General features: G+C 39.5%; 1 protein-coding gene across 2 annotated transcripts in view; it reads left to right on the top strand.

Moving 5' to 3' along the window:
• The window catches only part of Cobl (cordon-bleu WH2 repeat protein), a 268,552-nt gene that overhangs the window by 53,777 nt on the left and 191,295 nt on the right, over positions 1 to 23,480 (top strand). For both annotated transcript variants that reach the window (XM_026403670.2, XM_026403669.2), the window contains exons 3-5: positions 15,034 to 15,244; positions 17,531 to 17,759; positions 20,414 to 20,458. In XM_026403670.2, coding sequence (XP_026259455.2) covers positions 15,034 to 15,244; positions 17,531 to 17,759; positions 20,414 to 20,458 — 485 coding nt within the window. The remainder of the gene's footprint in view (positions 1 to 15,033; positions 15,245 to 17,530; positions 17,760 to 20,413; positions 20,459 to 23,480) is intronic.

Genomic DNA, 23,480 nt, shown 5'->3' with positions numbered 1-23,480 from the left:
GCCAGCGAACCATTAAGATGATGATTTTTGAGTTCTTGAGGAGTTCCCGTTGAGTTCCAGTTGAGCTCTCCGGGGGATTCCCGAAGAGTTCTCAGGAAGTGCTGGAGGAGGGATTTCTGGTTGGTGGTTCCTGGAGGAGCCGCGTGGCATTCGGGAGAGTTCCCGAGAGCGTGTGTGGAGTGTGCTGGTGGAGTTCAGAAATAAAGTTTGTTCCTGCTTCAGTGGCTTGTGATTTGTGCCCAGCCAGACTTCGGCAGATAAATATGATGGAAAACTTTCAAGCATAAAAACGTATTTGCATATCTGGTAGAAGAATGAATGGAAGCAGTACTTGTAGGAGAAATGGAACAAGAAATGGTATAACATATTTAACTCTTAGAAACACTTTGCTCAAGAATTATTAAAATGGATAATGGTGAACATTACAACACTTTGGGTTTTTATATTCTCGTGGACACCTTTTAAAAAGTGATGCAAGAGCTTTATTATTTTATTCATTTTAAAATATCAGTGTTTGGATGATAACCTGAATTTTGTTAATCATTTGCAACTATTTATCAAATTAATAAATTAATTAATAATGAATACTCTAGGTGATTGTTTTGTTTCTACTTAATGCTAGGGATGGAACCCAAGACCTTGAGCATGCTAGGCAAGCACTGTAGGCAAGCACTCTACCCTTAGACTGTACCCCTGCACTAGGTGATGACTTAATGGGCAAAAGGGTATATAAATTTTCACAAATACTCTGTGGGACATGTGAACAAAAATTGGAGGAACATCACTGCCACTCTCAGTATATACCTAGGATGGAACTGTTGGATTATAGAGTACTATATCTTTAACTGTACTAGACAAGGTTATACTGTTTTCCACTGTAGTGCTACCAGGGTGACCTCAGGGGTAGGTTTTTTTTTTTTTTTTGTGTGTGTGTGTGTGTGTGTCCTCGCTGTAGCCGTTGTTTATACCAGTAGGACTGAATACATCACACTGTGCTATTGTGGTAGGTGCCTACCTTGAAGCAGGTATCTTGGGGCTTTTCCTCAGGCCTGGCTCCCAGGGGTTATATACCAGATAGTTGAGTTGTAAGAGATTTTCTGCATTTCTTTGTTTTAAGGAGTAGTCATTGTTTTAAGTACGCTTGGCCTTATAATTTAATTATAGTTTTCAAAATGATTTTTGAATGTGCATGAAATTTTACCAGTGAATGTATTATGGTTTGTACACTATTATATTTTCTGGTTAATTTCTTTTCTTTTCTTTTTTTTTTTTTTTAAAAAGAAAATGGCATTGTGAGATAATGCCTCAGAGATGAGTTCATGAAGTGGTTTCCAAAGTGTGGAAACCCTGGACCAGGAGCATGTGCATCACCTGGGAACTTATTAGGATTCACTTCTCAGGCCCCACCCAACCCTCCTTAAGATGAGACTCTTCCACATGGGCCTTAACAAGTCCTCCAGGTGATTCTGATGCAGTTGAAGTTTTCAGAACCCCAGCTTACTGTCTGCCCCACCCCCATCCCCAGCTAATTTTATTGTTTCAGAAACTGAGGTCTGACAGAATGAGTGATTTAAGAAGGAATACAGAGAAAAAATACTTTCAGAGAAGGCTTATATCTGGGTTGGCAGGGGCTTGCAATTGGCTATGGCTGTGACTGTGAAGCATGGCAGGGGTTCAGGATTAACAGAAGGAAGTGTTCCCTTGGGACAGGGCTTTAGAGGTAGGAGGTCAAGGATTTGAATTGATGCCAGCAGATTTCTTGAATAATTTTTATAGTGTCGCACACTTTGACCCTAGATTGGATGATCACATATTAAGACGATATCAAGGGGCTATGAGGGGGTATTGAATGGCCCACTGGTATTGAGGCACTTCTTAACCTTTGCTTAAAGCAGATCTACTTGTTTTTTGTCAGCATAGTTTGTTCCTTCTGTTTAAACAGGTGTTTTAGTAAAAGATGAAGTTACCTTTTCACCAGCTACGCAAGTAGTTTTAAACACAACCATCCCTTAACTGTAGAGTTCCTGACATGAAAGATCCTCATAAGTGACAGTATATTAGAAATTGCATGCTCATGATCCCATTCTGCAAATGACAATCTTTTTTTTTTCCTGAGCTTCTTTTGAATTTATGAACAAATAAAAGTGCACATATGTTCTTAAAGGTTGGGAGGTGAGCACTGGGGCTCTGGGCTGTCCTTAAGAAAAATGGCCTGACAGACCTTTATGAATGGTGTCTCCACTCCCCACATGGCAGCTGGAGGGAGGACACCAGTTTCATTACTTTAATTAGTGTACAAGCAAAGAGAAGATATTGAAATAGACAGTGCCCTCAGCCCAAAGGGAGCTTTGTAAAAGGTGTCAGACATTTAGTATTGGGCTGTGAGGTTTTCATGTAATAAATTAGTCACATCCACATTAATTCACATAGCTAAGGGTCTGGGGCAGTGCCGCAGTCCAGCTGCAGCAAAATAACCGGGGGGTGACGAACAACTTGTGTACATTGATACAGCAGGAGTGGGAGCCGTTTATTGTAGGACAGGAGTGGTATATATACATTCCACAAAATGCCCAGGTGCCATCTTGACTTGTTTACAGACTCTAACAGGGCAGGAAAGGGAAGGTTTTTTTTTTTTTTTTTAATCTTTTGCAGTATAGAAGAAATCTCCCCCAATATTCTGTCTTGTGGTTCTGCCAGCCTCTGTGAGCCATGTCACCCCTTTACAACAGATACATTTATACCTGTGCAGGGAATTGTAGGTCTCTGTGCAGGAACCTCACAGTGGCAGGTATTGGCCTCCAGGTTCCTTCGGTAGAGGGTCCCCCTGTTTCTACACACACAGGTCTGTCTTCTGAAGGGACTGATAGAGTACATGTGTGGTCCTTGGCAGCTTCCAGAAGGCCTGTTGATTTGGTTTTGCTCCCATGGTAAGCTTCTGGCCTTAGGGGCTGAAGGAAGTACAGTTAAAGAGGCAGTTCTTGTGTCCTGGCCTGGGGAGTCAGCCAGAGAGAGGCCATCCTTAAATAACCGGGTTGGCAGCTGGGTATGGTTTGGCTTGCTTATGTTTTCATTTGAAGAATACCTTTTAAACAGTGTAAATTCCTGGGATATAGAGTCCTAAATGGCACCGTAGGGCAGAGAGGTGAATTTTGTTCAACAGACCTTTTTATGAAGCTCATAGAATACTTGTGATAATCGGGATGCCAAGTCACCCTTCTAATGACCACCTCTCCGAGACTCCCCATGGTGTGCTTCTTCACTGAGGCTTTGTTTGTGTGTGTAGCCTAAATCCAGGAGAAGTCCCCTCCCCCGCAAAAAATCACTGTGATTTATAGAATGATATCATTCATATTTAATTTCTAAGTTTTTAAAGGAAGACTCTTTCTTTTGAGGAAATAATTAGGTTAAGGCATTGGCTATAGATTATAAAATGCTTGCTATACTAGCACAAGGCAGGCTTGTTCTCACTGACTGTTCACCAAATTGCAGAAGGTGCAATGGTTGTTGTGGTACTGGTGATGTATCCATCACATGGGTGGTAGGGTTTTGATAAATTAAAAAATACTAAAATATTCATTTATTCATTGACAATATACGTATTCAATTACTAACTTTGTTGCAGCACTAGGAAGTGGACATCTCAACCAGCAGAGGAAATGCACAGCCTGTCTAAAATGACCCGTATAAGAAGCTGGTAGTTCCAGTTTAGAAGAACCTAGAGTATTTGGGTTGGGGAGAATGGGTCTAGACACTTGGTGGTTCTATTCCAGGACTTGACAAGTCACTGGAAAACTTGCATCAGAGTATTAATTTTTTTCAATCATATGGGTAAGCCGACTGATATTAAAAGTAGCACACAAAATTTATGTGAAATTTTAAGACAACAATAGCAGGTGACTTTGAGTGTCACTGGGCTGTATCCAGGTTCCCCAGTGGTACTCATTGACTCTTCTACTGAGTGAGAATCAGATAGAGAACCTAATCTGCTATAACCTAAATGCAGAAGAAATAAAGTGACCTTCAAGAGAAATTCAGTATATTAGACAAAGGGAAATGAAAGACAGGTAAGGGGAATAGGAATAGGAAAGACAACAGAATAAATCTAACATAATTTTCTTGTTGTCACATATTTTCCTAGTACACAATTACCTATGTGAACCAATCCCACCATTGTGCCTACCCACAAGAATGGGGTCCTAATTAGAGTAAGATATATCCAATGCTCGTATAATTTTGTCAAAATGGATTCTACTGTCTTGTATAATGTAATGCTTGAATTCAGGACCCCAAGACCACCAGAGACCAAGATCAATGTAAACAGCAAAGAGGTGTTTATTATGAGCTAGCTTGGTCCTCCACGCACACACAGCAACTGATGACGCTGAGAGGCCCCGAGCCCAGGGTTTGCAGCAGTTTTATACATTCTTTGGAGAAGGCAGGGACCCCCACATACATCATAGCATCTCTTAGCAAATCATCACACACCGTGGGAAATTCAAATAACAACTCTAGAACATGATTAGCACATTCACTGGTGGGAACAAGTTGGGTAGGGGTGATTGGTTACTACAAGAGGGGTTTCGTTTTAACTGATTGGTTTAAGCCAAAAGGGGTGTTCCTACTGAACTCCATGGTTTCCCAACATGTTATCAACCACCATAAACTACTGGGAGGGTCATCTGGCATCCCAGGTATTTCCCTGTCCCGAGCTGATTGGTGGCTGCTAGGGGGTTGCTGTGGGTCCCCACCTAGCCTGACTGAGTCGGGGACACCTGGTGCAGCAGATCTCATTTGTAGATAAACAACTGAGCAGGGTGGGAATGTGCCTAGGAGTGCTCTGAGGGTCTTTCCAAGGACAAAGGTCATGTCCCTTCCTTGAAAAGGCTTTGCTCTGAGGTAGAGGTTGGTTTTTCAATAACTAAGAAGAACCAATAAAATGAAATTTAAAAAAAGATAAAAGTCAAAGATGATAAGATCATAGTTAAGAAAGAGCATGGGTTACTGTGGTCAGCTTAAGGATATTTTGGGGGCTGATCTTCACCAGAATGCACTTTGTTTGAGATCACCAGTCCACACCTGTGTAGGTAACTCATCTCATGGCGTCACTCCTGGGTAGAATAACTGTCAGATTTTCCTGGGTTCCCAGCCTTTGCACATCTCCAGGTCAAGGGACTCTAACCAATATTGTCTTTTACAGAGATTTAAAATTTGCCACTAAGAAAACAGGCCCTCATAAGTTGGTAATCTCTCTCTTTCCCTAAATTTACATCATTAAGCTTTTACAGACTCCTGGCAGCTACATGGCTCTGAAATGCCAACCATCTGGAATTTGACACTATTCTTCTGGTTGTTACTCTAGCATTAGTAGATCAGGACTCAAGCCTCTTTAAAATTGAATTCTTGCTGGTGACCCCAACCTCAAACCTGGAGTTCTTCCTCTGGCTAACAGACTGTGTGGCTCTGGCCTTCTTCTTATCCCCTGAGTTGCTTTTAACCTTTTTTGTGTTGTGCCCACACGTTCACTTGTGAGGCGCTTCGTTAATACGGGCTGCCTGCAGAGGACCCTGCTTGCATCTTGCTATGCCTTTTTGGTGCCACGAAAAGCTGTCAGACTGGACTTTCTCCCAGGCTTGCTCTGACTCTGTTACACCAGAGTGTGCCTCGCCCAGAGCTTAGGGTCACATGATAGCCTAGGTCTCACATAAGAATCTGGACCATGTTGAACCAGTTCAAAATTTCATAGCACATGCAAATTCAGTTTAAGAGCATATTAGATTGTAATTACCTGAAAGTAATTTGTACACCTGGCACTGAGTGAGCCATTATTTCAGTCAACACGTCAGTTCTAATGTACATATCTCGAGTCCTTGGAGTCTAATGGTTCTCAAAGTGGGGCCCCTGAACCTGCAGTATTAGTATCTCTTGGGAATATGTTAGCCTGACCCTAGGCCCTTTGATCAGAAATGCTGGGATGGGGTCCAGCAATCGGTGTTTCAACACCCCTGAAGTTTCAGACTGCATGTTACAAGTCAAGATCCCCTGCTTGAGTGTGTGCCACTGGCTTTTCTAGGTGTCAGGCACATAATCCTGAGCATGAGCCCAGAGTTGGCACGAGGAGGGGAACTATGAGAAGGATAAATTCACAGGCCCAAGAAGGGTCCTGATGCACATTGTCATCACAGATGAAGAGAATCTGCCCATCCATTTCCAGTGAACACATCTGAGGTCTAGCAGGATAGCAAGCTCATTATGTAGAGAGAAGTCCCCTGATTAGAGGAGGACTGTTCATTAATCAGCCACAGCCTGAAGGGTCCAGGGTGCAGCTTGTCTGACTTATGTGTCCCAATTTTATGCTCCGCAAGCAGCCTGTGGGCTGCCCTCTATTCTCTGCCCCTCAGCTCTGAGAGTGGATATAGGCACAAGCTCCTTGTTCTACATCTAGTTGTCTGCTAGGATTTCAAAAAAGAGCCACTTATGAAAAAAGACCAGTTTGTTTCTCATTGAAGTCATTGACTCATGCAAAAACAATTGTTGACATCTGTATACATTTAGAAAGTAATTTTTAAAAGAAAAAAAGTATAAAAATTCTACTCATTTTTAGAATTTAAAAACAGAGACCAAAACAGATGCTGAAAAGCAAATTTCATTTCTACATTATAAAAAGACATTTGGAGAACAGAGGTAAAGGAGTTGGAAGGAAAAAGGCCTACTGAGGAGGAATGGGAGAGAAAACCTAAGAGATCTCTCATCAATGTCTTCACCCCTGTTCACTTGGTTTTGGAATGATTGATCCCTTTTATTACCATCTCCTATTCTTTTGTACCTGGGATGTATACTGAAAAAAAATATATATGAAGGTGATGATGATGATGATGATTATTCATATATATAGATATATATGTAGAGAGAGACATATACACACAGAGAGACAGTGAGATTTTCTTGGGGTCCCTGAAGTGCCTAACAGTGACATTCCTATGGGATTTTCATTAAGGCCAGGAGGTCCTTTGCACTCCTTAGCTTCCTAATATACCTGACTTTTCCTTTAATATTCAGAGGGTATCTAATAGTCTCAGTTTCATTCCTTGTAAAATGTGGGGAACTATTCTGCAATGCTCCAAAGATGTTTGTCTGAAAGATCTAACATCCCTGTGGGGCTGTTAACAAGACAAATACAGACAAGTGACTGTCAATCTGAGCCAGATGAATGTCTTACTATGTAGAATCCAAATAGAGAGGAGAGCAACAAAGTAACTCATTAACTTAGTAGAAACTGATAGAGTACTCTGCCTTACAGACGTTAATTCACCTAAAGAGTCTACGAACCCTGGGAAGTGGGCCCCATCATAATGCCCTTACAATAAGGAAACTGAGGCACCAAGAGGCGCAGTTTCACAAGTCAGCAGCAGTGCATGGGGATTCCACTCCAGGCACCTACCCCCAGGTGCCTCCACTGACCCACAGCACTGCCACAGCAGAGATGGGCAGGCCCTCATCAGAGTGCACAGAGCTGTAGATCAGAGGTGGGGACTGCTCCTTCAGACCTCCACAGGGAGTAAGGAGGAGACTAGACCCAGCAGGTGTTGAGAACAGGAGCCACTAGGCAGCCTCATTCAGTCTCTGGAAAGTTCTACCTGGCCCAGTGGCACAGTGACCTACTAAGACCTCATGGAGAGATACACATAACACCTAATTAGGGAATCATTAGGCCTTTGAAGGCCTGGGGACACAGGTTGGAACCTGATGGAGCTGTAAAGAAAACCCACAGGGACTGTAGCAGCTTGGTACCTCTCTGTCCATTGTTGGGCACTGCCACTGTGCCAAGGATTACCTCCTCCTTTCTGGATAGGTTTCTCCAGCAGATCAAAGGAGCCTTAAAAGAACTGGGTGGCTGTTTGGAATTTGGTATTTTAAAATTTCAGTCAATAGTGGTATAATAGGCGTAGTGCAAAGTGGCAAAAGCCATTTGTACCTTACCTCACACAGACAGGTTCCCATAGAGTGTGTAGTGTAAAAATGGTGAGTATTTTAATATTTCAAGTTAGTCATCTTTTAAATAGCAAGCCAAACCCTGCAGGACATTTACTAAGTTGAGCTTATGTCTTTGGACCTGGGTTCTCCTATGACATTCATGAACCAAGGTTATATCAATGCAGCAGAGCCAGTCCTCATGAGAAAGCTGTGTCCACTTGAGGCTCACAGCTAGAGATGGGTGGAGAGAGGGGAGCTTCCTGGACCTCCTCACTCTCACTCGCCTTTAGAAACTGTCTGTCCTGGGTGCTGCTTCAGCAACCACGAAGGAATGGGGTCCCATTTGCTTCCCTGAATTGATCAGTAATGGCTCTGTGTTCTTCAAGTACTTAACATGTGTGATAACCTATGTCTGATTTTCCATCATATTCCAATAGAGGTTTGGGTTTTTGCTTTTGTTTGCTGACCCTCAAAAGTAATAGTAAATTTAAGCAAGAGGTTGTTCATAAACTACATCTACCCTTAACTGTTAAAATGTAACTGCAGCTTTCCTAGTAGGGAGCATTTGCTTTCCCAGTAGGGAGCACTCCTGAGGAGAATTCCATCCTTCCTCAGGAAAGTGGAAAATGGAGGACAGTGTTGCTGTGGAGCCTGGATCAGTGAATCCTAGAGTTCCATGTGACACAGAAGGTAGCAATTTGAACACGCAGTTATTTATTCAGACCTAACTAGTGTACTACTTTGCTAGCACATTAACTTGTAACCATTGGCTTCTGCTCTGACAACATGGGTGCATTCTTTGTAGTGGAATAAAGCCAGGGAGCCCTGTGGCACTTGCCTTCCACAGTAAACTCTCTAATTAGATGTTTCAAATATGCTGCCAATTATTGGACTAAAAGGTTAGAAGGAAACATTAGCAGTGTTTGTGTACTTTTTTTGTGTTTCTTGACCATTTGTATGTTTACTTGGTGGAAATAAACTCTGGGTGGGGATAGCAGAGACAAAGCTAGAGTCACATCCATGGACAAGAGTATAAATCAAATCCCAGCCCCACTCCCCCTGTGTAGAAACCCCAGGACGACAGTCTGCATCACTCAGACTAGAGAAAAGTGTAAAGGCACCGTGGAGCCCTGGACCTATCAGGTAGACAGTGAATGAGAGTCTGTATGATGGTGTTATTTTAGCACTTTTAAGGAGTCTGTTTTCCATGCGGAGACTAGCATGTCTTTGAGAGCATGGTGTGCACCTCCTTGCTTTATTTCATTAAGCTCCTTGTTGAGATAAAGATGAGTTTTGCCCCGGGGCTGAAACAACCAGAATTCATTGTAGGTATTAGCCTGCCTATCCACCTGTGATACATGTGAGGGTTTGAACTGCCTGGACCCCCAGATGCCCCATCAGTCATAGGGCACTGGCTTCTTGGGGATTCCTGGGTCTCACTGGTTGGCAGACACTGTCACTCAGTCACTTCCTGGATAGTGGATGAGGTAAATACTGTTTTGAAGATGACTTTGAAATATTGCTTTGGATCAATAAGAACATCATTGGTAGTCTTATAGCAATTGGATGAGAAATGGGGTAGTTTGGGCTTTTGTTGTTGTTGTGTTTGTTTGTTTTGGCATTGAGTTGCCATCTAGTATCAGGGCCCCACAGGGCTGGGATGCTCAGGGTCAGGGAGGAATGAGTGAAGGACTAGGGGAAGTACCTATGGCTTTATTTTATTTGAGTTCAAAAACCAAGTTTGTTTTATTTATTTATTTTTTATTGGTTGTGCACAACATTACAAAGCTCTTGACATATCATATTTCATACATTAGATTCAAGTGGGTTATGAACTCCCAATTTTTACCCCAAATGCAGATTGCAGAATCACATCGGTTACACATCCACATTTGCCATATTAGTGACTGTTGTATTCTGCTACCTTTCCTATCCCCTACTATCCCCCCTCCCCTCCCCTCCCATCTTCACTCTCTACCCCATCTACTGTAATTCATTTCTCTCCTTGTTTATTTTCCCATTCTCCTCACAACCTCTTATATGTATTTTTGTATAGCAATGAGGGTCTCCCTTCATTTGCATGCAATTTCCCTTTTCTATCCCTTTCCCTCCCATCTCATGTCTCTGTTTAAAGTTAATCTTTTTTTTCCTGCTCTTCCTCCCTACTCTGTTCATAGTTGCTCTCATTATATCAAAGAAGACATTTGGCATTTGTTTTTTAGGGATTGGCTAGCTTCACTAAGCATAATCTGCTCTAGCGCCATCCATTTCCCTGCAAATTCCATGATTTTGTCATTTTTTAGTGCTGCGTAATATTCCATAGTGTATAAATGCCACATTTTTTTTTATCCATTCATCTATTGAAGGGCATCTGGGTTGGTTCCACAGTCTAGCTATTGTGAATTGTGCTGCTATGAACATCGATGTGGCAGTATCCCTGTAGCATGCTCTTTTAAGGTCTTCAGGGAATAGTCCCAGAAGGGCAATAGCAGGGTCAAATGGTGGTTCCATTCCCAGCTTTCCCAGGAATCTCCAAACTGCTTTCCAAATTGGCCGCACCAATTTGCAGTCCCACCAGCAATGTACAAGTGTACCCTTTTCTCCACATCCTCGCCAGCACTTGTTGTTGTTTGACTTCATAGTGGCTGCCAATCTTACTGGAGTGAGATGGTATCTTAGGGTGGTTTTGATTTGCATTTCTCTGACTGCTAGAGATGGTGAGCATTTTTTCATGTACTTGTTGATTGATTGTATATCCTCCTCTGAGAAGTGTCTGTTCAGGTCCTTGGCCCATTTGTTGATTGGGTTATTTGTTATCTTATTGTCTAATTTTTTGCCAATCAAAATCCCAACGGCATTTCTTGTAGAAATAGATAAAGCAATCATGAAATTCATATGGAAAAATAAAAGACCCAGAATAGCAAAAGCAATTCTAAGCAGGAAGTGTGAATCAGGCAGTATAGCGATACCAGATTTCAAACTATATTACAGAGCAATAGTGACAAAAACAGCATGGTACTGGTACCAAAACAGGCGGGTGGACCAATGGTATAGAATAGAGGACACAGAGACTAATCCACAAAGTTACAACTATCTTATATTTGATAAAGGGGCTAAAAGCATGCAATGGAGGAAGGATAGCATCTTCAACAAATGGTGCTGGGAAAACTGGAAATCCATATGCAACAAAATGAAACTGAATCCCTTTCTCTCGCCATGCACAAAAGTTAACTCAAAATGGATCAAGGAGCTTGATATCAAATCAGAGACGCTGCGTCTGATAGAAGAAAAAGTTGGCTCCGATCTACATATTGTGGGGTCGGGCTCCAAATTCCTTAATAGGATGCCCACAGCCCAAGAGTTAATAACAAGAATCAACAAATGGGACTTACTTAAACTAAAAAGTTTTTTCTCAGCAAGAGAAACAATAAGAGAAGTAAATAGGGAGCCTACATCCTGGGAACAAATTTTTACTCCTCACACTTCAGATAGAGCCCTAATATCCAGAGTATACAAAGAAGTTTGTTTTATTTTAAAGCTTTCTAAATTTCTTTGTAACACACTGCACCCAGTAGGTTATCTATAATATTTACTGAGTTAAACATATACTTTTATGCCATTTGTCTACATTTCTTTAACCAAAAAATAAGTATCCATTGTATGAAGTGTCTGTTGGGAAGAGTTAGTTGGTTAATTATTTCAGTTTCACTGGGCCAAAATTGACAAATATAAACTTTGTATTAAGTATAAAACATGATGTTGATATACATGTATATTTGTGAAATGATCACCACAAAGTAGTTTATATATTTGTCAACTCATGTACTTATATTTGTATGTGTATGTGTGCGCACACACGCGTTGAGAACCATAAATTTCTACCCTCTCAGAAAATATCAAACATACAGCACAGTTTCTGTAGTCACCATGATGTGCATTAGGTCTCCAGATTTTTACTCCTACCACATAATAGGAACTTAGTGCTTTTGATAGGCATTTATTTCCTCATTTCCTCTTCACCTAGCCCTTGATAACCACTCTTCTAATCTCTGCTTCTATTGATTTAACATTTTTAGCTTCCACATATAAGTAAGATCATTCAGTATTTCTGTGTCTGGCTTATTTCACTTAGCATATGTCTTCCAGGTTCATTCATGTTTTTATATATGGCAAGGATTTTTTAAAATTTTTTACAGCTTAGTAATACTCCACTCCATGATGGCCATACCAGTTTACATTTCCACTAGCTGTGTATAAGAGTTCCTTTTCAACTTCACCAGCATTTATCTTTTTTTAAAATTTATAATAAACATTCAGTCAGGTGTGAGGTGATATTGTGGTAGAGTTGTACTTTTCTGATAGTGATGTTGAACATGTTTTTTACATATACCCATTGGTTATATGTATGACTTATATTGAGAAATGTTTATTTGAGTCCTTTGTCCTCCTTTTAGTTGGGTTATTTGCCATTGAGTTGTCTTGAGTTACTTGTCTATTTTGGATATTAACACCACATTAAATATATGGTTGGAAAAGATTTTTTTCCCAATCCATAGTAGTTTTCCTTTCACTCTGTTGATGCACAGAAGCTTTTAGTTTGATGCAATTCCACTTGCCTTTGTTAGCTTTGGTTGTCTGTGCTTTTGGTGTCATATCCAAAAAGAGCACTACTCAGGCCAACATCAGCAAGATTTCCCCTATGTTTTACTTTTGCAGTTTTATGGATTCAAGTCTTAGTTTAAATCTTTAATCCTTTTGAGTTTATTTTTGTGTATGGTATAACAGAATTGTCCAATTTCATTTTTCCACATGAGGATGTTTAGTTTTCCAAACACCATTTATTGAAGAGTCTGTCCTTTCTTCACTGTGCACTCTGTATACTTGTCAAAGATTGCCTAAGTATAAATGCATGGATTTGTTTCTGGGCTGATTTTGTTCCATTGATCTACATGTCTAATTTTATGCAAGTACATTAAGCTTTGTAAGATATTTTGAAATCGGCATATGTGATTCCTCCAGCTTTGTTTTCTCAAGATTACTTTAACTCTTTAAGGTCTTTTGTTGTTCCATATGAATTTAACGATTTTTTTTTCTATTTGTCTTTTTTGTTGTTGTTCCATATAAATTTAAAGATATATTTTTCTATTTTTTGTTGTTCCATATTAATTTAAAGATATATTTATCTATTTTTTGTTATTCCATATGAATTTAAAGATATACTTTTCTATTTGTCTATTTGTTCATTGGGGTTTGGGTGGGGATTGTATTGAATTTGCAGATTTATTTGTGTAGCATGGACACTAACAGTTTTAGTTCTTCTAATCCATGAAAAGGGAGTATCTTTCCATTTATCTGCATCTCCTTTGATTTCTTTCATCCAGTAATTCAGTGCATAAATATTTCAAATGTTTGATTATGTTTATTCCTAACTACTTTATTCTTTTTGCTGCTATTATATGTAGTATTGCTTTCTTAATTTCCTTTTTGGATAGCTTATTGTTAGTATACAGAAATGCCACTAGTTTTATCTGGTTGTGGTGGCACATGCCTGGAATCTCAGCAACATGGGAGGCTAAGGCAGAAGTATTGCAAGTTTGAGGCCAACCTCAGGAACCTAGTGAGTCCCTATCTCAAAACAAACAAAACAAACAAGATGCTGGGGATGTGGTTTAGTGGTAGAGTGCCTCTGGGTTTAATCCCCAGTAACTGCCCCCCCCCCCAAAAAAAAAACCCAACACATATAGCTACTAATTTTTTATGCGGTTTTGTATCAAGCAACTTTCCTGGAGTAGTTTATTATTTTAACCATGTTTTGCTGTTATTGAATTTTCAGGATTTTCTACATTTATGATCACATCATCTATACACAGAAAAATTTTCTTCTTTCCTTCTGATTTGCATGAATTCTTATTTATTTTCTTGGGCAGTGCAGTGCCTGTGGCTAGGACTTCCAGTATTATGTTGAACAGAAGTAACAAGGGAGCATCCTTGCCTTATAAATATCTAAGTGGAAAAGTTTTTTTCCCCTTTGAATATGATGTTAGTTGTGGGCTTTTCACATATAGTTTTGATAGTGTTGAAGTTAGTTCCTTCTATTTTGTTGACAGTTTTTAAGTTATGAATGGATGTTGAATTTTGTCACATGGTTTGCCTATATCAAGATGATTATGCCTTTTTATAAGGCTTGTTTTGTTAATGTGATGTATCACATTGATTGATTGGCTGAGTTGAACCATTCCTGCATCCTTTCATCCAATAATTGGATGAAACATGGTATATAATCTTTTTAATGTGGTGTTAAATTTTGTTTGTTATTATTTTATTGAGGATTTTGCATCCATGTTCCTCACGGAAATTTGCCTATAAGTTTTTTTGTGGAGTCTCTCTTTGTTATTAAGGTGATGGTGGCCACATTAAACAAGTTTGAAAATATTTCTTTTTCAATTTTTGAAAGAGTTAAGAAGCTTTGGCATTATTCTTTGAATATTTGGGAGAATCTTTTGAATATGTTTGATTTAGGACTTTTCTTTTTGGCAAGGTTACTGAGTCAATTTCTTTGTTATTTGTTCAGGATTTTTTTTTTTCCTTGATTGAGTTTTAGTAGGTTACATGTGTCTAGGAGTTCAGCATTTCTTCTAGTTCCCCAATTCATTGGTGCATTATTATTCATAAATGCTTAACAAATTCTGTAACTTAAAGCCTAGTTTTTCTTCATACATTATACTTACAAATCACTGATTTAGTGTCATGTACCTATAAGTAGTATGATTTGTGTTATCAGGCTTTAGATTATTCAACTCAACATACTCATGGATTTACAACTTTTTTTCTCAGCTATTATGATTTTGATCATCTGTTATGATTCTGTTCTTTCAGCAATGTTGTTCATTAGCATTGAGAAGGGTAACATTGCTATACAATCATGCATAAGAAATTAATGAGCCTGTGTTGTGTTTATAAGCACGTCTAATTTCCTCACTCACCCATTTCTGCCCTTACTCAACTAGGCAGAGGGAGAGTGCAGACATTCCTAATAATCATGATTTGTTTTCCCGTTTTCAGCCATGCAATGATGGACCTATTGGTTGAACTTTGCCTTCAGAATCACCTGAATCCTTCCCACCATGCCCTTGAGATCCGGTCTTCAGAAACCCAACAGCCTTTGAGTTTTAAGCCAAATACTTTGGTTGGAACCTTGAATGTGCACACTGTGTTTCTGAAAGAAAAAGTTCCTGAAGAAAAGGTGAAGCCTGGCCCACCTAAGGTGCCTGAGGTCAGTAGATGCCTATGTGTGATGAGAGGATGTACATGGACACATGCCTATGAGTGAGTGTGTGGGAGATGCTGAGGAGAGCCTGCTTTGCTCTTCTAAATACCACATGCAGAAAGCTGTGGCTGAGGTTTCTGCTGCCATGCTGGGCAAAGGGTGCCAAATCACTGGGTTTATTATAGGCGATAGAATTTCCAGAATTTAATAATGTTCATTGTTGTAAAATTGCTCCTGTATGTATTATATATAGAAAAGGAATTAATGAAGAACACAGCTATCCAATAGAACTGTCTCTGAAGCTGGAAATGGCCCCACATTCTACACTTCCCAATATAAGAGCCACTGGGCACATGTACATTTTGAGCACTTGCAATATGGCTAGTGTGAATGAAAAACTGTTTTTTTTAAATGTTATTGAATTTTAATTAGTTAGCTATTGGCTATTAATTGGACTGTGCAATTTTGGACTGTGCAGTTCTGGAGTTCTTTCATCTCTAGGAAGTAGTTCAGATCTGTAAAAGATTTACCATCTCAGCTGGTCATGGTGGCACACACCTATGATCCCAGCACTTGGAAGGCAGAGGCAGGAGGATCATAAATTTGAGACCAGCCTTATCAACTTGTGAGACCCTGTTTCAAAAAAAAAAAAAAAAGTGGTGTGAGGGTTGCTTGGGATGTAGATTAATGGTTAGAGAGCCACTGATTTCAATTACTAGTATGGAAAAAAAGGGGAAAAAAAGACTCTACCATCTCCTGGGGGTGAGGGAGAGAGTCTTTTTGAAAAAATTGTTGTCAGAAATATTTACTCATTGCATTTGAAGAATATCTTATATACACAGCTTTATGCAGCCTTTTGATTGTTGATTAAAATTAATTTGTTTCTCATTGTACTAATAAGGTTTTGCCATGGATCTTTCAGTCCAGCTAAAAGTAGTTCCACTTCATTCTTTCAGATTCTTGGAAGATCTGAATTTCCTTGCTTTTAAAATGTGGCCAACAGTTTGTCTCCTTTGACTTTCTAGATTTCAATTATTAATAAATTCTTATTGTTAAAGGGGAACAGTGGGAGGGAGGAGAGGAGGAAAGAGGATAATATTGGGGATTGAAATAGAGAAAACTGATTTATGCTTAAATGAATATGTCAAAATAGGCCCCACTATTATGTATTATCTTAATATACTAAAAGACAAATAAAAAATGAATTCTAATTGTTGTCCTTCTATATCCAAAGAAAATTTTCCCTTATTCTTCAAATAAAAATCAATGTTCAACCCAAAAGAACCCTGTGGCTTCCCTCACGTTCTTAGTCCTTAGGGATAGTTAGGCCCAGGGTATGAGCATGAGTCTTCTTTGAGAAAGCTGATGAGAATTTCATCTTTCCTCCTTTTCTTCTTTCTTCCTACATTCTGTCACTATTATGGCCACTAAGCCCTGCCACTCAGACCAGAAAGGAGCCTAAATCTTTTCTCAGTCACTCTGTGCAACTCATGTTTACTCTGATCACTTTCTTAGTGCCCTTGTACTATGCTGTGATCAGGAAGGCTGAATTACAGTAAACTGAGTGAAACTTTAAATACTATAGTTTTTTTGGTGGGCTACTTTATCTGCAGTCATTTAGAATTGGCCTTAGTCAAATTTATTGTTTTCTTCTTGATTGTATGTATGGTATTTGAAAAAGTTAGACTCTGTTTCTGGCTGAAAATATGTGTATACTCCGCGTGTGTGTGTGTGTGTGTGTGTGTGTGTGTGAACACATACATATATAAATACACATCTATTTACATACTCTTACACATGTATGCATATGGTGCCTTATTATTTATATAAATACATATGTACATAAATATTCATATATTTATATGAACACTTTGGCTTCTTGAAAATTTTATGTTTTGTTTAGTGGGATTTTTTTCTTTTAATGAAATTATTCATTCTACTTCCAAACTATTTTCCTTTAGAAAGATATATATTTATGTTCAAATCTGGTCAGAGTCTTTGAAAGGCAGTATATGTATTGGTTTTTAAATTTAGAGCCCTCACTGACATCCATTTCCCTATGTTGTCTAGCAGCTTGTTAATTAGTAAGAGAAACTCTATAAGATAAATCCATTATTCTGGACATTTATTTTTCACTATTCATTATTCCATTTCCCTTGTGACTCACTGAATTTATGGAAGAAGGATTAGAGCTGCACAAAATCCTGTTAATTCTAAATTTAAAACAGAAGTTGGAGCTATTGTGGGAAGAGGTTGCTCATAGAATTCTTTGTCTCTGATTTATTCTTCCAGAAATCTGTGCGTTTGGTAGTGAATTACCTTCGAACACAAAAAGCTGTTGTGCGGGTGAGCCCAGATGTGCCACTCCAGAATATTCTGCCAGTCATTTGTGCAAAGTGTGAGGTCAGCCCAGATCACGTGATTCTGCTGAGGGACAATGTTGCCGGAGAGGAACTGGAGCTATCCAAGTCCTTGAATGAGTTGGGGATAAAGGAACTTTATGCCTGGGACAATAGAAGAGGTGAGACCCTGCTGTGCTCTACACACCCTGCTTGTAGCCTGCTCCCTCTCCTTGTGACTCTCTATAGTACTAGATGGAGATGGATATGTGAAGTGATAGCCAACTCAAAATTTTGTCCAGGGCTGATGTGGGCAAAAGAGAACTTTGGCCTGCAAAAGAAATCTGGCTGTTTTTATTCCCCTCCACTGTGATTATGCCTCTTTCCTTCCAGTTACAACTTTTACGTTCTGTCTCTTTGTGAATGTCAGCATAAGTAAAAGCATAAATAGGTGAGGAGAGATTAGACCTTCTGCTCTAACCCTGCAAAAACCACATAAACATAGTGTTGATTTTTCTTTTCAGTTTTCATTGCTGCTCCCAGGTTTCAAATAGTGCTTATATCAAGACCAGTGTCAAAATGCATTTAGCTATTCTCTTAAACTGACCAAATTACAGTCCATGAGATCAATTCCTGAAGACAGCTTTAGGTACCCTCTTAGATTCCTTACCCTCATTGCCATATATCTTACTGTGATGTCATTTTGGTACCTTAGCATGAGTCACAATTAGAGCCATTGGTGATTGGCAGTCCCTAGGTTGCTGTTGGTACAGACATAAATATATTATGTAAGCAGATTTTTCTGATTGATAAAAAGAGTTGACTATGTAGCTACACCACTCTCAGGCAAAAAGATAATTTATAATTCTCAACCCTACAATTTTTAAAATGAACTTCATTAAAGTTTCTGTTTTTCTGTTTTAATGAGCGTCATTTGATAACTGATGGCCATTTTATTTGTTCCAAAAATATTAAGTAGGCTAGATTTTTAAAATAAATGTATAATAAAGCTTTTCATGATTTGTTCTTTTTTTTCTATACCTATTTTTTTCCCTTATTTCTTTCAGTAAAAATGGTTTCTGTTTTTTTTTTTTTTGTTTGTTTGTTTGTTTGTTTGTTTGTTTCAGCTGGGCACAGTGGTTCATGTCTGTAATCCCAGCAATTTGAGAAGCTGAGGCAAGAGGACCCTAAGTTCAAGGCTAGCCTTGACAACTTAGTGAGATCCTCAGCAACTCAGTAGGGCCCTGTCTCAAAAACTAAATAATAAGGGTTAGAAAAGTAGCTCAGCAGTAAAGATTGAACCTTAGGTTCAATCCCCAGGACCAACCCACCCACCCTACACCCCACTTCACCCCAGAAAAAAAAGAAAAAGCAAATCCACAAATCCACCCTGTACTATTTCTTATTGCCAAAGGTATTGTGAAATCAATGGTCATAAGTGAGATTCCTCTCCAGTCTATACCTCCTCCCAAATCAGCCTAGTTTCTGAGTCCTTGGGTCTTATTTGACAGTTAAGAGAGGGTTTTGGTCACATGGGGTATAAAATACATGGGCTATTTATTCCCTTAAAAAAATACTTTCTATGACATTTGAGAATAATTGTGTTGTGTTTTGTCCAGTATTTTTTTTTTTTTTTTTTTTGGTGGTGTTGGGATTGAAGCCAGAGCCTCGCACATGCTAAGCTGTCCAGTATCTTTTTTAAACAGACAGTAATACTTCAGCATCAGCCACACAGACTGGGTTACTGTGTGTATATTGTTTGAATATATCTGCTTTATTTTATTTTGGTTTATGTGACTGAAAACAGGGCTTTCATTTGGTAAGACAAGAAAGAAAAAAAAAGAAAAAGAAATGGAAAAAGCTACATTTAGGAAGCTAAAAGCAAAAGGGTTTCAAAAATGAGTGTTTCCATTATATTCCCACAGTTGGATACATCTTGAAAGGCATAGAATATGGTTACTAAAGAAGTCATACAAAATCTGCCTTTCTGTTAAGCAGAGGACCCTGCAGGCCCGTGAATATCTCCACATGAGAGTCAAAGCCCTCCAATGTGTCAGCAGGCTGACACCTTGTGATTTTGTGTTTTGTGATTCACAGGCAGGGCCATGCATCAGGACACATGGTGCAACCAATTTGGATTTTGAAGCACTTCTGTCTTTGAGGGAACTAGCTGCTCTTAAACCCTAAATCCTACTCTCATTTCCCCAACTCATGGGAAAGACATGTTCCAACCCCATGACCAGGTTGATTTCCTTTAACCTAGATTAGGCTAGTTGTCAGTGCTTGATAATCATCCCTGCCACACGCCTTCACATCTTCCTATTAACCACACACCTTCACATCTTAAAAGAAAAGAAAGTCTTCCAGAGGGGTCCCTGAGGTTCCCTTTCTATTTTGTAGCTGAACTGGAAGGACTTCCAGGGCCTGATGGAACAGCCTCTCCTTTGTGTCTCTTAATTTACACTCAGGATGGCCACCTGCTCCTCCCTAGCCCTGCAGATGCTGGAGATCCCAGAGGACAGCTGGTGTGGGAAGGAAGAGCGACTCTGCTGGCAAAAGCCTGCCCTCCTCTGGAATCCCAGGCAGTGAGTGGTATCTTGAAAAAGCCTGAGGCTTTGCTGCCACCTATGTCCACAAGTAGGCCAAGCAGCCTGCACAGCTGCAGGTCCTTGGGAGGACAGACCTGGAGAGGCAGGCACCAGCCTCACATCAGGCCTTGACACTGCCACATGCACATCTGTAAGTCCATCCAAGGCTTTAGGAGAGGCCAGGGCTCCGTAGGGTGTAGCTCAGGTCTACAAGCTGGTCCTCACTTTCTCTTTCCTGCCTTTTCTAGTTCTTCTGACCAAAACTCAGTCCGAGCCTTCCCTGAGTTTCAGAGGTACAGTGAGCCTGCAGGGCTGTACTTTGCATGGCTCTGAGCTAGGAAGATGCATGGAGGTGATGTTTTTGTGTGAGACTTGAAGGAAATGAGTATGGCTTGCAACACCTCTGGGGATGTGAGTCTTGCCTGGTTGACACAAGGTTATGGTTTGATTTCTTTGTTCCCTGGTTAGTTCAGAGAAGAATGTCCCTTGTGTGAGAATTTGCTGTGAGCCTCTAATTGGTAAATAATGAGGGAGGGTGTTGTAGCACATTCTATTGCCCACAACTTCAGGTCAGAGCAGAAGTGATAGGTGCTAAAAGAGCACTGATGTATTTTTATTTCTGCTTGCCTGTATTATCTATGAGCTTACCTGTCCTCCAGGACCATCCTGCATGCAGCAGAATTTTCAGTATTAACTTTTGCTATTATAGCAACTATGCAAATGATTAGTCCAGATTTAGCATGTATTTTGACACCTATTTCTTAGAAATCTTTTTTCTTTCTCCACCTCTTTTTACACATACATATACACACAGATACACACATACATACACACATACATACTAAACATATACATATGCATATATATGGTATTTTCTTGAACACACACACACACACACACACATATATATATATATATATATATATAGTTATACATATATTTATATATTCATGCAAAAAGTTTGTTAGAATCCCAGGATCTTTGCATTCTACAGAATTTTTTCCATGTTTGTTACAGTAATTAACAGTAGATTTTATTTCCAGAAATAAAACTTTTTGAAAGAAACTCAGCATTGGTCTGGAGACATCCTTGATGTTCTGATCTGTAATTGATGTACTTCATCAATAATACAGAAGGAGGTTTAAAAGATAAGCATTCTTTGTTAAGAAACACCATGAAAAAGCAGTTGTTGTGAGCAGGACACTCACATATATGAAGGCAGGAGTTGTTATTGAATGATTCTACTTGGGGGTTTGGACTGACTAAGGATTGGGACAAGGTGAACTGAAGGGCTTTTTTTTATTACCCTGAGTGCAGGTAGCCTAATGATGTGGCTGAAACTTAGAATGCCCATGGGTCTTCCTTTTCCATGTGCTGCTCAGTAGTCTTGTTTTCTGGCCACTGAACTGCCCTGATTTTATGTTCTCTTCTTGACAAATGAATGATTTGGACTAGTTGGTCTTTCAGACTTCCTTCAGTTTTCTATACCCCTTGTACCCCTCAGTTCCTCTTTATCATTTCCTGAAATAATTTTAGTGCTTCCAAACAGGAAGTCCTTTCTTATAAATTAAATATGATCCCTGCAAAATACTTTCATTGATGTTTAATTTCTTATAAAATAGACTACATTCAAACAAAATAAATTTTATGCTCAAATGATCATCCTTGGAAACTGTGGATTCTAGGTCTTAAATGTGTATGTTCTCCAGGCTGAACTATGTATTTGTTGTTTATGCTGTTCTGACAGCATAGCTTCCTATAGATATTCTGCCTGATGTAAGTCCTGAGTTCTCTTGCTTTGCTCTAAACCCACCCTTCTTCCATGACTCCTGAGCCTCAGGAGTTTCTCAGGAGCCTGTGCTCTAAAAATAGACTGTGTGCTCTAGACCCCAGCTCAGGACTGTGAGTTTTGAGCCCCTGCCACCACATTCACGTAGCCATAGGCTCTAACAGCTTGATATGTGCCTCCCCACTCTCAGTTCTGGAGCCAAGCTACCACAGTCTTGTGACCAGCCATTATTCCTGTTCAGGGATAGAAACAAGAGGTTCAATTTCATTGCAGTTTTCTGGAATGGTCTATTTTTAAAAAATTTTGTTTTTAGTTGTAGATGGACATAATACATTTATTTATTTGTTTTTATGTGGTGCTGAAGATTGAACATAGTGCCTAACACTTGCTAGGCAAGCACTCTGCCACTGAACCACAACCCCAGCTCCTAGTCTTATTATTTTTGTGGTTGGTGTAATATGGCCTGTGTGCTAGTAACACGTTCTCATTTAATTTTTGGGTACTACATTATCATCCATTTTAATATATCCATGTCACACACCATTCAATTGTAGAAACCATATAGACTAGAAATATACGTATTAATTTATGCTATAGTTTAGATATGGTATTATTCTATGGTATATTTATCTTAATGGCTAATTTATCTTCTACTGTAACCTTAGTAAAAGGTTTTTGTGTGACCTTCAAGTGTGTGTGTGCACATGCATTTGTCTGTGTAGTTGCATCTTGTGATATGGGTCCTCTGGTTTGGATGTTGCATGATGTGCTGCCCACTAATCTCCTTGGTTAGAGCCTTGCATGTAATCCAGATCCCTGACCCTGGTGAGCTATACAGGAGCCATTGTTCTCTACAGATTGGTTTAAAGAACATGTACACTTGGTTTCTGCTTTGTTGGGTAGATGGCCTTAATGGTCATGCATATTTTATTAATGCACCTACTTTTATGTCTCTTCTCTACCTCAAATATGCAATTATACATTAGCAGATAAAGAAGTTAATGAATGTTTACCATGTTTGGGTTGGCTGATGTACTGATAGTAGGTATGTAATATCCCAGTCCATGATTTTTCCACTAGTGGATTAGAGGTCTTGCTGTCTAGCAGTTGGCAGTGATATGGGAAAATTCATCTTTTTGTCCTTCAGGAACACCTTAGTTTTCCCTCATATTGTCATGTCTGTATGCCCTGGAAGAGAAGTATGGATGAATAAATGGCACAGCCATAGAATAGCCTTTGCAAGCAAATCAGTGAGTGATAATAATCAGTAGTCGAGATAGAGCTGTGTATGCTAGTGACTAACACAGTTCCTCATGATGAGCATAGTCACCCCCAACCTGCAGATGAATAAACTGAGGCTTGGAGAGACTAAACCGTTTGTCCAGTTGTGCCTCACATGTATGTCTCTGTACCTTTACACTGACTTTTCAGGTGTCCCTCAGATCTCACTTTGTTGTTTTTTAAACAGTGTTGGAAACTCTCCCAGAGTTTCTGATTCTGGATGTCTGGAACTGGCCTGAGGATTT

The sequence above is a fragment of the Urocitellus parryii genome, chromosome 3 (assembly GCF_045843805.1).
Source record: "Urocitellus parryii isolate mUroPar1 chromosome 3, mUroPar1.hap1, whole genome shotgun sequence".
NCBI classification, from domain to species: domain Eukaryota; kingdom Metazoa; phylum Chordata; class Mammalia; order Rodentia; family Sciuridae; genus Urocitellus; species Urocitellus parryii.
Note: the sequence above shows the minus strand (reverse complement) of the source record. Positions and strands in the feature narration are given on the sequence as shown.